Raw genomic sequence first — 12,706 nt, forward strand, 5'->3', positions numbered from 1 at the left:
GTTGTACCCGATGCCCAAGGCCGCTCGAAAATGAGTAGTTCACTGTCTTTGGTAGGTGACGCGGATAGGCTTGCCGTTGTCCCCCATAGGCATGTTGGCCGTAGCCTCCTTCGCACTGATGGCACCAGACTCGTTCTCGTACTCGACGAAGGCGATTCCTTTTCGGCCAGGAACCAATCTGACTTCCTGGAATCCTTCGAACCGACCAAATATAGCGGTAAGGCTCTCTTGGTCGGCGGTATCGGGCAAGTCCCGCACGAAAAGGATCTTGTTGGGAGGAAGGTACTCGTCGGGGATAACTGCCGCCGCTGCACCGGTGGTCGGTTTGAGGCCGGCGCCCTTGACTGCCTTGGCTGGACGCGCTGTGTCGGCAGGGCCGGGGGGACGCTTGAGCTTCTTCTGAGCTTCCAGAGCTTCGTGGGCTTGTTTGCGCTCTACCGTGAATAAATGCAATTAGCGGACGCACATGCCTCAATACAAAACGAAATAGGCAAAACTTGAAAGGGAAAAAAAAGAGGCCAAAAAGGACGCACCCTTCTCTGCTAACCGCCTCCGCTTATGGACCTCAAGCTCTTCTGTGCCGCCCTCTCGCAGAACGGTTGCATCGCTCTTGGTTTTCGCATAGTCGAGGACCATCGGCTTGTCGAAAAGTTCAAACCCGTTCACCTCCTCGATTGCGCGGGTCGCGGATTCAACGTCGTCAAAGACAATGAACGCCTGGCCTTTGGCCTTCAGGTTGGTCTTCGCAACGATCTCCACGACGTTGCCATACTCGGAGAAGATCTCTTCCAAGGCCACTTTGAGTTGGTCGATCTTGATGCGTTCCTCTAGGTTGCGGACCTGGTTTTGTCAGGGATGTTAGATGCGCCATTCACTTGTTGTAGCATGCAGACGAGGGGACACACATAGACACTGCGGAGCATGGCTTGGGTTAGCACAATGTAGCTTCCAAAGATTGGATAAGTCAATGGCAACTCACGTAGAATTAGGGGGAAGAGAGGGAGTAGACGTTGGTAATGAGGCCATGGTTGCGACCGCTGAGCCCTTGTCGTGAGCTTGGATGTTTCAAACTACTGACTTTCTGTTATCGACCTTCGGAACTTCCATTTGATCTGGAGATAGCCTACTCCATCTCTGGGAGATGTTATGTATAATCTTATCATCATCTGCTATACCATGAAAGGTATATAGTAGCATCATTGGTCTAGTGGTAGAATTCGTCGTTGCCATCGACGAGGCCCGTGTTCGATTCACGGATGATGCACTTGATCCTTTTCCCTTTTTTTTCTCGGCGCTGATTTCACTTTTCGCTCGTTTTCAGCCGTCCAGGACTCTCGATTCATTCATTAATTTGCTTTGAGCCCTCAGAGTAACTAACTATCATCATATGAAGGTATATTTACAGTTCCGGTTATTATTTATAGTCGCAACATTGCCCGTAAAGTCTCAGCTTGACCCTTGAGTTGCTTTGGGGCTTTGGTCCAATCCTCGTCTTTCACAAGGTCTGACCCAGTCTCCATGAATAAGTAGTCTGCTACGCTTGAGCGGATCTATAGTCTGTCAGTATAAACGGCGGTGTTGAAAAGAGTTACACTACATACCCTAGGAAATGGATGCAGAAGCATTCCGACCATCTTCTTCAGGACGTCTACCCTTAGATGCTCCAACCGACACAGAGACGCGTAGACTTTGATTGAAGCTTCGAGCCTTGCCATATTCGTGGTCTTAAAGTGTGCCTTTTGCACAAGCACGAAGAGCTTTCTGAAACTATATCAAAGTCAGCCGATTTCAGCCAAGCTCTTCCTGCCAATAACGCACCTTGGTTCAGACTCTTCAGACACTGAGGAGACATAGCCGTCCAAAAGAAACGCTGCAAATTCCATTGACGGTATGGCATAGCGATCATCGTGCAGATTATCGCTCAATATGACTCCAAGGTCCTTCAAAATAGCGCGCGCTTTGATCTGCTGCTCCGTTCCACTGTAGCGGCTGAGGCTCTGCACCAGTGCTAGGCGAGTAGAACGGATGAGCCCTTCAGCACCAGCAACAGCAGATGTTGCCAATCCTTGAAACAATGGTAAGCGTAGCCAATCGATCGCTTGCAGCTGAAGCAACTGAAGGAAGTAATCAGTGGAAGACACATGGCTGAAATGGTCATATTTTCTACCTCAGTCAGCAGTGGTACTACCGATTCAATCATACTTTTTCTCTTACTTCTGTAACGGTGGAAAGTCTTCGGCTAACGCCCAGAATTCCTGTAGACAAATCCAAGCTTGTAGACGGACTTTGTCCAACTTTTCTGCAGCAAGCCGGCAAAGACAGCCCACTATATTCTGAGCATAGACAGAGCGGGATTCAGGACGAGATTGATGTCTGAGGATAATCTTTGCAGCTTGAATTGCCTCCAGTCTCAACAAGGACCCAACATCACCTCGCCTGTCAGTTGTGTAGTCATTCAGAAATCTCATGATATGATTTGCAATATCCTCCGTGATAGCTGCCTTGCAGTCAGCAAATTGTTTCTCTTGATATACGTTTGAACTCACCGATATGGGGCAAAACCCCAGTAGTCAAACTTTTGACCGCTACTACCCTCTTCTCGATCAACTCCTCCTTATCAGTGCAGCGAAGCAATGCCTCGACCACAGACTGTCTCAGACTATTGACCGGTTCAAGTTGCCTGAACACCGCCCCTAGAACCGAGATCTGTCCTCGGCCCGTTGGCAGCTTCCAAGTAGCACGTATGTGTGCGAACCAATCTTGGATTGTTTCTTCCTGTTTAGGTGATGATAGAAGAGGGAAGAACTCGGATACAGCTTCAGATGATGCTTCTATAGCAACCTCTTCACTCCGAGATAAACATAGCAAGAGAGTCTCATGTGCTCGGTTGAGTGAAGAAGATGATGGCTGAAAGCAAGTAGGCTCATTTCCTTGCGTAACTGATAGGGAAAGCGAACGAATCAAGCGCGATGAGGCCTCAGCTGTCAATTCCGGTCGAGAAATTTGAAGTGTTAGGTCCTCCTTGGTAGGGCCGACTGCTGAGCTAAAAATGTCCCAAAGATCGGTAACCTGTTGTGCAGCAAGAATGGCTTCAGATTGTTCCTTGCTGTCCCTCGTTGTGGCTTTGTGCGCATTGAAGGCATCTACTGTGGCGGAAATAGACAGCAAACAGCCATGTCTCGCCTCGACGTCACCGCGAGGAAGACTCGATAGCTTCTGCCGTAATCGGTGAAGCACTACGCTAAGCGTCTTGTACGATTCGTGAACACTGAGTTCTCCGATTGCTTTTGCGGCTTGTCTTCTGGACTCAGCATCAGGAGATCCGATTCCTCGCCAGCCCAACAGAGATTCCACAAGTGGACTCCAGTAATGGTGACTTAGTGCAGCGGTGGCTTTCGCAACGTCAATCATCGCTCGTGATCGTCTCGCAACTGCATGATAATCCACCACCTGAACTAATGGAATCCCCTCGGCAATGGTGTTGGGATGGCGGCCGATCAGCTCCTGCAGAGCTGCAGAGGCGCCTCTTCGGATATTCCCTGAAGGATCCATACAAGCGGCACATACTAATTCTGTTGCCAGCATTTGCAAGATGCTCTTTTCATCCTGACGCGATGGAGTGCTTATCGTTTGTGTGTTCAACATCAACAGTTCCTGGGTCGTGTATTTGCGAGAGATTGCCCATATTCCGAAACAAGAAGCATCTCGGACACCAGTGCCTACCGAGCTTCCCGTAGACGATCGTTGTTCGAAATCGAGACCAGAGATTAGCGGCTGCAGTACATGTGGAAGTTGATGGGTTGGAGGAGCGCGTCGAAAGAGTAAATGCCCCAGTGTGAGTATCAAGCCTTGCCACCTTTGCGCATCTACCGCATTCAAGTTTCGCTTAAGTAGATTCAGCCCAATCTTTCGCGCTTCGAACGGTGCAACAATTGTGCCATCCGGCTTCTCGTAAAGTATATTTTCTTCCAAGGAGCCAGTGACAGCCTCGATAACTTCAGACGCCATGTCCGGGTCCAACTTCAGAGTAATGATACTGAGTGCTTTGCTTGCGGCGAAGCGGACAGGTGTTTCCTTATCGGCGAGAGACACCAACAAGTGATCGATTGACTCTTCCAGAATCGAAGAAACTTTGTCCGCTGGAATTGGGCTGTTTGCTTTTTCGCTAAGTGACAGTGCCATGACTGTMACAGTTCGCAGAATCTTGATGATAATCTTGCGAGCAAGAGCAGACGAACTGATGATCTCAGATACACCCGTTCGCTCCTGTGCAATATGCAGAGTGCGTTCAAAGGTGGGGATGATCAAGGGCGCAAACTCATCCACCTGGCCTGAAGCGCCTAATCGTCCCAGGAAAGATAAAACACCGATACACGTGTATACTGAAGGAAGTTCTTCGCTTTTTCCAGGATTCAAGACAGCAAAAGCCCATTCTGTAAGATTAGTCAGGAGCCCAAGGGCTTGCATGTCCCGCCGCAAAATAAGCCGCGCAAGCAACAGAGTGGCAGCCTCCCGTTCTTTACCAGGGACATTGACATATTTCAGTGTCACCGAAAGTAGAGACTTTGCTACCATTGGCGCATGCGCCGGTAATGGCTTGATTTGACCCAGATTGTCGAACGGTACCGGGATATCGTCCGAGGACAAGGACGAAAGGTCAAAGGGGGCGAGCAATAAATGCGAAAGCCAAATCAGCATCACGTAGCGCTCCTCCCAAACTAATTGTCGCGGGTTTTCTCCGTAAGATTCGTCCGCAGCGAGCGCATCCCAGTCGATGAACGCCCGCAACAAAGGATCAAGGTACTTAGGCTCATTGTTCAGAAACCGACTGATAACTTTGACCCCGCGGACCTTGCAAAAGGAGTAGAGAAGCCGACAGATGGCCCTTGGCAAGGGATACAGCACCTGCTGCTCTGTCTTGGGAGCTCTAGAGCCATATTGGTCGCGATATTTGACCAGGTAAGCGAGGAAGGCATCCACCAGAGGAGGCAGAAGCGCCTGCAGATGCGGGTCTAGCAGCTGCGGCCATTCTTGAAAAGGCTCAAGCTATAGAGTAACACTGTGAACAAGTCATATCAACTATTTAGAGAATGAATGCTCTTACAAGGTTTATAAGTCTCTCTGCCTTGGCAGCCTGCGTCCATCGTCGTGGGACTCGATTACTCTGTCTCTCCTCATTCCGCGGTTTCCAGAGCAGAGATGGAAGCTTGGCGGAGAATTCCTTGACCAAGTCACCGGACGCTCTCTGTAACTTGATCTCCCTATCGTCACTGTCGTCCATGACGAAACTTTGCACCTTTAGTGGATTTGTGCCTTTTGCGACTCTGTCAATCAACAAACAGCGGGGAGATATTGGTTATGGTCACGTGATATATACTGCGCATGCCAATTTGGGACAGTTAGCAGCACGATTTTGATCCCAACAGAAAAGGAAATATGGCAGAGCAAATCCTGTTCAAATGAGAATCTCTGGAAGTTTGCTAAGTTTGGTTGACACTACTACACGGTGATCGATTGATACTGGCATATGGCTGTGTCGAGTTACATATATTTCGCTAACTCCAAGGATAAAAGCAAATTACTGAATAGGTCAATGCTGGTACGAGAAAGAGAGCCCCAGAGTCAAACTGAGTTCTGACTAATTGATGTAACGATATGACCCAAAGCATGATGCTCACAGATCTTGGTCCACTACCACATCTGCATCTGCATTATATCTGCACAAACCTGCCAAATCATGTTCCGCAAGCTCCATCATGGTGTTGCGGATATGCATGACAGATATTGCCACTGCAAGTGAGTTCCACACATCTTGACCCTGATCACTGAGATCGAGTTGGCAAATGAAGTGGCTGTCTTCAGTTCCCAGTTGGCCCTTTGCAGCGGAAGGGTCGGTGTTCAGGGTTAAGATGGCGACCACTGGGCCGCTGATAACAAAGCCTGTAAGAAGAGGGGGCCTATTCGGTGCTTTTGCTTTTGCTCTATTGGCAGGTGCCACGAGCTCTTTCGTAGCGGATGCAAGGCCATAGGCACTTCGAAATCGATCCGCCAGCTTTTGTAGACGTCGGTTCACTTTCACCACTGCCTTGACGGTACTTTCTCCTCTCTTTCTAGCGCCTATTGCATATAAGGGTATTGCATTTGAGCTGACATGTAGACCTGCATCATACACAGCCCAGCGAATGTACTTGCTAATTGCTCGTTTTATGATGGGCTCAGGTCGACGATGAACAAGGTTGCAGTCTCTCACATAACCGCCGAGAGAGAATAGAACGGAAAGTGACCTGATTGCTGCAATATACTTAGCGGACTATCAAAGGCAAATTGCATGGCTGAGCTCCAACTTACCGTAGAATTCCGAGCCTTTGATTGCATTGATCAACGGCGACGGTTTCTCACCAGAAACAGCGAACAGGGGATTCGGCAGTGTGGAGAAGTCGTAATGCCACTGCTTGGGAAGCAAAGGTTCAAAACCCCTCATGGCGATTCGATAGAAAAGTTGTTTCTCCACTTCGCTCCAAAGACCCTTGGGCACATTGACAGCGTTTGCCCAGCGCTTCGCTCTTTCCAGTGACAGATCTGGTACAGAATCGTTTGCTTCATCTTCCTGGATCGCTAGAGTATCGCCTACTCGTGCGGCAGAGTCAGAATGCCGCACAACAGCGTCACAGTTTTGGTTTCTCTTTCGTGAAGGGTCTACCTTGCCCTGGGTATGAGCCTCGTCATTTGTATTATCTGCCAAGAGGACCGGATAACTCTTTCGAGAGCGTTGATGAGCTTTGGCGAGCGCGAAGAAGGCTCTGTTTCTATCATCCGCAATCTTGTTGAGGACTTTCATCGCTTTCAGCACTAAGGGGTGGTTTGGGTGTGTTTTGGCGTTTACAAGCTCCCACGGATTTTTGGTGACCGCATCTTCGTCAGAATTATCTGGCTGGGGATCTGCGAGAGCCGGAGAAACGGGGACACTTGGAGGTGGTGTTGGTTCAGTCTTCATCCTTTTCGCGGCTCGGGAAGGTGTGGCTTTGCTAGGAGTAGGTAGATTCCCAACTCCAGTATCAGAGGTTGCTTTCCTTTTCGAGGACCGTTTGTCTGCAGTCCTGCACTTGGCCCTCTTCAATGAACCCAGGAACTTGTCCTGGTCATCGTCCTCATATTCGTCAGGAACGAAGGCAGGGTCTAAAGTCCTTCTCCTCTTTCGCTGTGAGCCCCCTGTAAGTTCTTCATCGTCATCATCTTCACCGACGTCGTCCTTGCTGGGAGTATACGTCGGGTCGAGAGCTCGTTTCCTCCGACCATCTTTGGAAATCCTTAGGGAGAATTGATCATCTTCATCCGGGTCCTCGTCTTCTTGATTGGGGTCATACGAAGGGTCCAAATCACGGCTTTTGTTTGTTCTCCTGCTAGTAGCGTCTCCGGTGCTTTCCATATCAGAGGGACTCATCAAGTCGTCGCTAAGGCTTTCGTCATCAGCGTCTTTCTGGTTTGTAACTGGTTTCCTTCGAATTCTGAGCCTTGCGGCGTATTCTGGCATATTTGTGGCTTGCTTTGCTTGTTTAGTAACTGTAGCTCCTGTCGTCGTGTCTATCGGTGGTAGGGTGTAGCTCACATCCGTTTCACTCCAAGGTGCAATAGACTCAGCTCCGTATTCGTAATGACTTATTTGTTGAGGAATCAAAGTTCTATTCGCATCGAAATCACTTATAGTCTCAAGGGTTTTGCCAGAGGATAGGGAAGATTCTGAAGACTCGGAGAGATATAGGTCCTTGTCGGGGAAGAGTGACTCGAGGGCGAGCTTGGTGGACACCGACGCATTATGTCCATTTTCCACTCGCGCTCGAAGAGGGCACAAGACACTAGAATTGCTATCGTCTGAATGAACGATTGCGTTCCGCACTGCCATGGTACGATAAAAAAAAGAAATGGAAGATAATTCTATCTTTAGTGTGCGCACGGTGTCTTTTCTTTGTTGGATTCGAGAAAGTGTGTTGACAGACAAAGAATATCGAAGACGCCGATGCCAAAGATTAGTCTAAAAGACAAAGAGAAAGAACAGAGTCTCCGAGTCAAACTCTACCAGTGATCATCTTTGCAATTTGGCGTCAGTGGATGTGTTGCATCCAGGCCAGTATCGACGTTGGATGGAATATGACTGCTCGCATGGAGCAACACAAAGAGACTTGAAACCCGAAGCTCCCTACGGGATGAAACCAAGGAAATATAAGCTGATAGTGTTATGCATACGCTTCCATATATCGGGAGACAACACTGGCTGGAGGTCCTGAAGCAGGGTAAATGTTAATGGACCTCCACGAAACCGTCCCTTGACTTGCCTCTCAGCCGTCGTCTACGGAAAAGCGTCAGTACCGCTTTCGAATCAGAAGGTAGTGATGAGCGACAATCATAGAACGGAGAGCATTGCATAGTCACATCTCAGAAATTGTAAACTAGAATTCTTGAGGATTAAAGCGATTAGCCCTAAATATTTTTAAAACGAATGAGGAAGACAGAGACCCCGGGACCAAGCCGTATATTCGATCCGCGCTCGTCAAGGCCGTAAAAGTGCGCACACCAGCTCTGAAAACTCTCATGGGTATGTTAAGAAAAATCTCCAATGCAAAAACAAAGTGCTCACGGCGACCAGCGATTGGTCAAGAAGTCAAAAAGCAAAGGGTTCCAAAGATCTCGTTGGACGAATGAGCAATGAAGGCAATGTCACGATGATTCTCAATCAACACCGAGTATCTTAAGCGAAGTCCGCAGTGTACGAGAAGCCACGGAACTCCTCCTGCATAGCTTGGGAGAGGACTAGAAATGACATCGTTAGCCTTGAAACAGCCAATACCTACGGGTGATATCTTACCTGACTGCACAGGCGTGAGTACCGGGGTCACACTCGTGAACTCCTGATCGAAGTTGCTTGTATCAGTGGGGCTGCTGATCGTCGGCAGGAAAGGCGGAGGAACACGCTTGTGGTAGATATCGTCCCAGTTGATGTTCCTGAAGAAGGCATGGGACATGACTTCTTGGGCGTCTGTGGGCCCAGATCCCAATCTCAGCTCAGGTTCACGGGTGAGCAACTTCTGTAGAATAGAGACTGAGTCCCGAGGCATGTGGATTGGATAGAGAGGCTCATCGGCAAGAATTGCATCGTAGATTTCATCTTCGTCTTCACCGCGGAAAGGAGACTGTTGCAGGAGCATCTGATATATCAGGACACCGAATGCCCACCAATCGACCGCTCGGCCATACTTTTTGTCCAGCAGAATCTGTAAAAGTGTTAACTGACGATGCAAAGACTTGAAAGGCCAAGATTCTCACCTCAGGTGCCATGAACTCGGGCGTTCCACAGAATGTGCTGGTTGTGCTTCCATACCACATATTCTCCTTGCAGAGACCGTAATCGGCAATCTTGATGTGCCCATCTAAAGTCAGGAGAATATTGTCCAGCTTCAAGTCACGGTAAATAACTCCGTTTTCATGGAAGTATTTGAGAGCCAGCAGAACTTCGGCAGCATAAAACCTGTGAAGTACGCGTTTAGTTTTCCTGAAATTTCCGGATATGTGCGGTTCTATGTGCTAAACTTACTGTGCTCTTTTCAGCCCAAACTGACCGCGTTGAATGTGAAGCATCAGATCACCACCGCTAATGTATTCCATAACAAAGTACACGCGAGTTTCTGTCTGGAAACACGCGTGAAGGTTGAGAAGGAATGGATGGCGTTCCTTGTTGGCGATCAGGAAGACACGCTTTTCGGATTTAGTGCTCTCCACTTCATCATTCTCAATGATGAACTCCTTCTTCAGCACCTTGATGGCATAAAGCTTCTTGGTGCTCTTTGTCTCTGCTAGCATGACCTTTCCGAAGTTACCCTTACCAAGAACGGCTAGGAAGTTGAAATGATCCAATCCAATTCTAACTTTGGGTTGCTGGGGAGGAATTTCCTCCTTTACGGCAACTTGTTGTTGCATTGGCGCAACGGCTTGCTGCTGCTGCTGTTGCTGCTGCTGCTGTTGAGGCATGCCATAGGGTGCGCCCATCTTTTGCATTGCTTGAGGGGGGATCGCTTGCTGGTAGGATGCATATGCGGCAGGGTCATAGTGGGCGTGCGAGGACGGCGGTGGTTGCACTGGACGGTTAGGATCTAGAGGTAGAGTAAGCAAAGGCACATGTTGCACACCTGGTGGTGCAAGGGAAATTGACAAAGCGTACCTGGAACTTGCTGGGGCGTACGCAGTCCTGTGGCTGCGGCTGCTGCGGCGGCTGCGGCTGCGGGGCTCTGCGAGGAAGAAGTTCGCGGAGGCAGGTGTTGACGCTGAGCCGCTGTCGGTGACTGTGGAGGAATATAAGTGTTGGTTGCGGCGCTGATAGCCTCGGCGGACGGCTGCCTCTGAGGGGCACCGTAGGCACCCTCGACTGGCTTTTGCGGATAGGCGAGAGCAGCATTATCTTGAGGGGCTTGGGCCGGACCTCCTGGCCGAAGGGTACGCCCACTCAGACCGGAACTGACAGAGGCTGATTTATTATGGTTCTTCGCTCGAATGAGAGTCTCCAGGATCTGGTTCGCCGCTTCCATGGACATGCCACAGAAGTCAGGGACAAGGTGGGTACATTGAGCGTGGCAAGTAAGACCACATTCTGCAAGAGAATCGCAAATATATGTCAGATCCTGTATTGAAAAAAAAAAAATGCCCTAGTGTTATAAGGAAGACATACCTGTACAGCGCTTAGCGCTCTTTCGTCCGAAAGGAAGCAGGTATCCGCAGTGACAACACCAATTGGCGGAGATGTTGGAGAATCCCTCGAAGCGATGCGGAATACGGTGGTTGATCTTCTCCTCGTCGGGGTCCGTTTCGTAGTTGGCCTTGCTGATACACTTGGTGACGACCTTTTGGTAGCACTTTCGGTGACAGGTATATTTACAGTCGGCACACTGCATGCCGGCAGCATATTTCAAGAAATCACCACAAAGGGCACAGCGCATGATGTTGTAGAATTGCTGCGTGACAAACTTGTGACCCTGCTTCTCGTGAACCTCCTCCTTCTTCTGTCGGACGGCGCCTTGACGGTTGAGACCGATATCGAAGGGGCGGCGATCCTTCAATTGCTTGGCTATAAATATGTCAGTGCGCTGAAGTAGTGAAAAATGCGGTATACAGGTACTCACCGAAGCTCAGCGTCAGGTGGATACGACCAACTGGCTCCAACGCGAACCAAGTGTCGATCAGGACCGGGCCTGCGGAAGGGCCGCCGGGAGCACCACCGGCATATCCTTGACCTGGACCGCCAGGATGACCCCCAGAGGGTGGTCGATTGGACGAGCCCGGCGCTCCGCCAGCGTCTTGCCTGCCAGATGCGCCCCCATGTTCCATCTTGTCTGCAGAGACCCAACCCGATGCGTTAAACTCCGACTCGATCTTCTTGCGGCGCATTTCTTCGGCGATGTCAGATATGCGCACCCAGAGCATGCCGATAGGGGTGGGCCGATCGCCCGACTTGTCGTATACGGTAAGCTCAATTTCGTTCGCCTTGTCAATTTCCATGTTAAACGCCTCATCTTGCCATTTGTCGGTTCTGGTAGCTTTCGTTCTCGCTTTGATGGCATCCTCTACTTTGACAACGACAAAAGTCTCAGGACCTCTGGAGAATCTTGAGCTGGCAGCATGGTCGACATCCTTCACAGCATGGATACGCAATGTTAATAGACCGGTCAACGGCTTGCGCATGTTTGGTGTGCTCAAGCTTTCGTCTGGTCAAACCAAGTCAGTAACCGCAGATTGCGAAGACCAGGCAACAAGCAGTGGCTGGCGACGTACCGTCAGGTGCTTCGGCAGATTCAATATCCACATGAAGATCCTCATATCGTTTGAGAGCCTGCTTGAGCAGCTGAATTTTCTGATTACTCTCGATTCGCCTTCCCTCTGCGTCCTGTCGGCTCTTCCTATCCCCCTCATCTTGATATAGACGGACCATCTTCTCGATACCGGCCTTGTATTGCTTCTCAACGCTCAATTTAAATTCCAGTTGAGATAACATGAGTTGAATCTTCGGTCCAAGATAAGGAGTGTCGTACTTGATCAGATCTATACGCAAACGGTCCCAAGTCAGTAGACGAACTCACGCGACCTCCGCGAAAAACGCTTCAAACAAGCTACAGCATCGCTCCGCACGGCAAAGAAGCAGTAGAACCTACCAAGTTTAGTATAATTCGGCCGGGCCTTGGGGACGGGGGCAAAAGGACGAGGATCCGCAAAGGGCGCTCCAGACGGCATGGACCCTGCCCCTCCATGCGGATAAGCCCCGGAAGCATCCCCATACTCATTCTCGTGACCAGGATAGCCTGATGCGTAGTCTTTCGGAGGAGGAACTGGGCCCGACCCGTCAGGATTCGGAGGAAGACGTTTTTCTGTTGGGGAAGCCCCTTCTTGCTTCATCTGTCGGAGCTGCAGCTCCCGCATCTTCTCCTCGAGGTAGGCGATGTTTTTCCGACCATCGCGAATATTCGCATCGACTCTCTGCTGCACGAGCGGGTTATCCGTCGACTGCCGCATGTTCGACGCGGCAGTGATGAGAGCCTTCTCCCGCTCGATCTTGCGGTAGACCGAGGCAATAAGGTCGTCCCCGTCCATGGTGGCAAGGTGGTTCGAAGACGAGAAAGTTGTGTTTCCTCGAGAGACTTCGAACCTAGTCGCACGATGGAAAATTAGT

At 49.9% G+C, this 12,706-nt stretch overlaps 3 protein-coding genes and 1 non-coding gene across 4 annotated transcripts; 1 reads left to right on the forward strand and 3 right to left on the reverse strand.

Annotated features, from left to right (window-relative positions):
- Nucleotides 1-39: 39 nt before the first annotated feature.
- On the reverse strand, nucleotides 40-1,026 carry Asppvi_005001 (U1A/U2B'/SNF family RNA-binding protein; the record flags this gene model as incomplete). The annotated part of the gene is made up of 4 exons (XM_043300940.1): nucleotides 40-434; nucleotides 534-840; nucleotides 906-912; nucleotides 980-1,026. The coding sequence occupies 4 exons, from the start codon at nucleotides 1,024-1,026 to the stop codon at nucleotides 40-42; spliced, it is 756 nt and encodes a 251-aa protein (XP_043156875.1).
- Nucleotides 1,027-1,193: 167 nt separating this feature from the next.
- Asppvi_005002 lies at nucleotides 1,194-1,264 on the forward strand. Its single transcript has one exon. It is a non-coding gene; the product is annotated as a tRNA-Gly (tRNA).
- A 154-nt stretch (nucleotides 1,265-1,418) lies between these two features.
- Asppvi_005003 (tubulin-specific chaperone D) lies at nucleotides 1,419-7,900 on the reverse strand (the record flags this gene model as incomplete). The annotated part of the gene is made up of 8 exons (XM_043300941.1): nucleotides 1,419-1,550; nucleotides 1,602-1,767; nucleotides 1,819-2,163; nucleotides 2,215-2,497; nucleotides 2,547-5,046; nucleotides 5,105-5,324; nucleotides 5,679-5,940; nucleotides 6,349-7,900. 8 exons carry the CDS (start codon nucleotides 7,898-7,900, stop codon nucleotides 1,419-1,421), a joined length of 5,460 nt encoding a protein of 1,819 aa, XP_043156876.1.
- An 843-nt stretch (nucleotides 7,901-8,743) lies between these two features.
- pkcA (protein kinase c) lies at nucleotides 8,744-12,627 on the reverse strand (the record flags this gene model as incomplete). The annotated part of the gene is made up of 9 exons (XM_043300942.1): nucleotides 8,744-8,805; nucleotides 8,861-9,266; nucleotides 9,319-9,520; nucleotides 9,587-10,142; nucleotides 10,211-10,636; nucleotides 10,715-11,110; nucleotides 11,166-11,747; nucleotides 11,815-12,081; nucleotides 12,192-12,627. The coding sequence occupies 9 exons, from the start codon at nucleotides 12,625-12,627 to the stop codon at nucleotides 8,744-8,746; spliced, it is 3,333 nt and encodes a 1,110-aa protein (XP_043156877.1).
- Between the last annotated feature and the right edge of the window lie 79 nt (nucleotides 12,628-12,706).

The sequence above is a fragment of the Aspergillus pseudoviridinutans genome (genome assembly GCF_018340605.1).
Source record: "Aspergillus pseudoviridinutans IFM 55266 DNA, scaffold_3, whole genome shotgun sequence".
Classification (NCBI taxonomy): domain Eukaryota; kingdom Fungi; phylum Ascomycota; class Eurotiomycetes; order Eurotiales; family Aspergillaceae; genus Aspergillus; species Aspergillus pseudoviridinutans.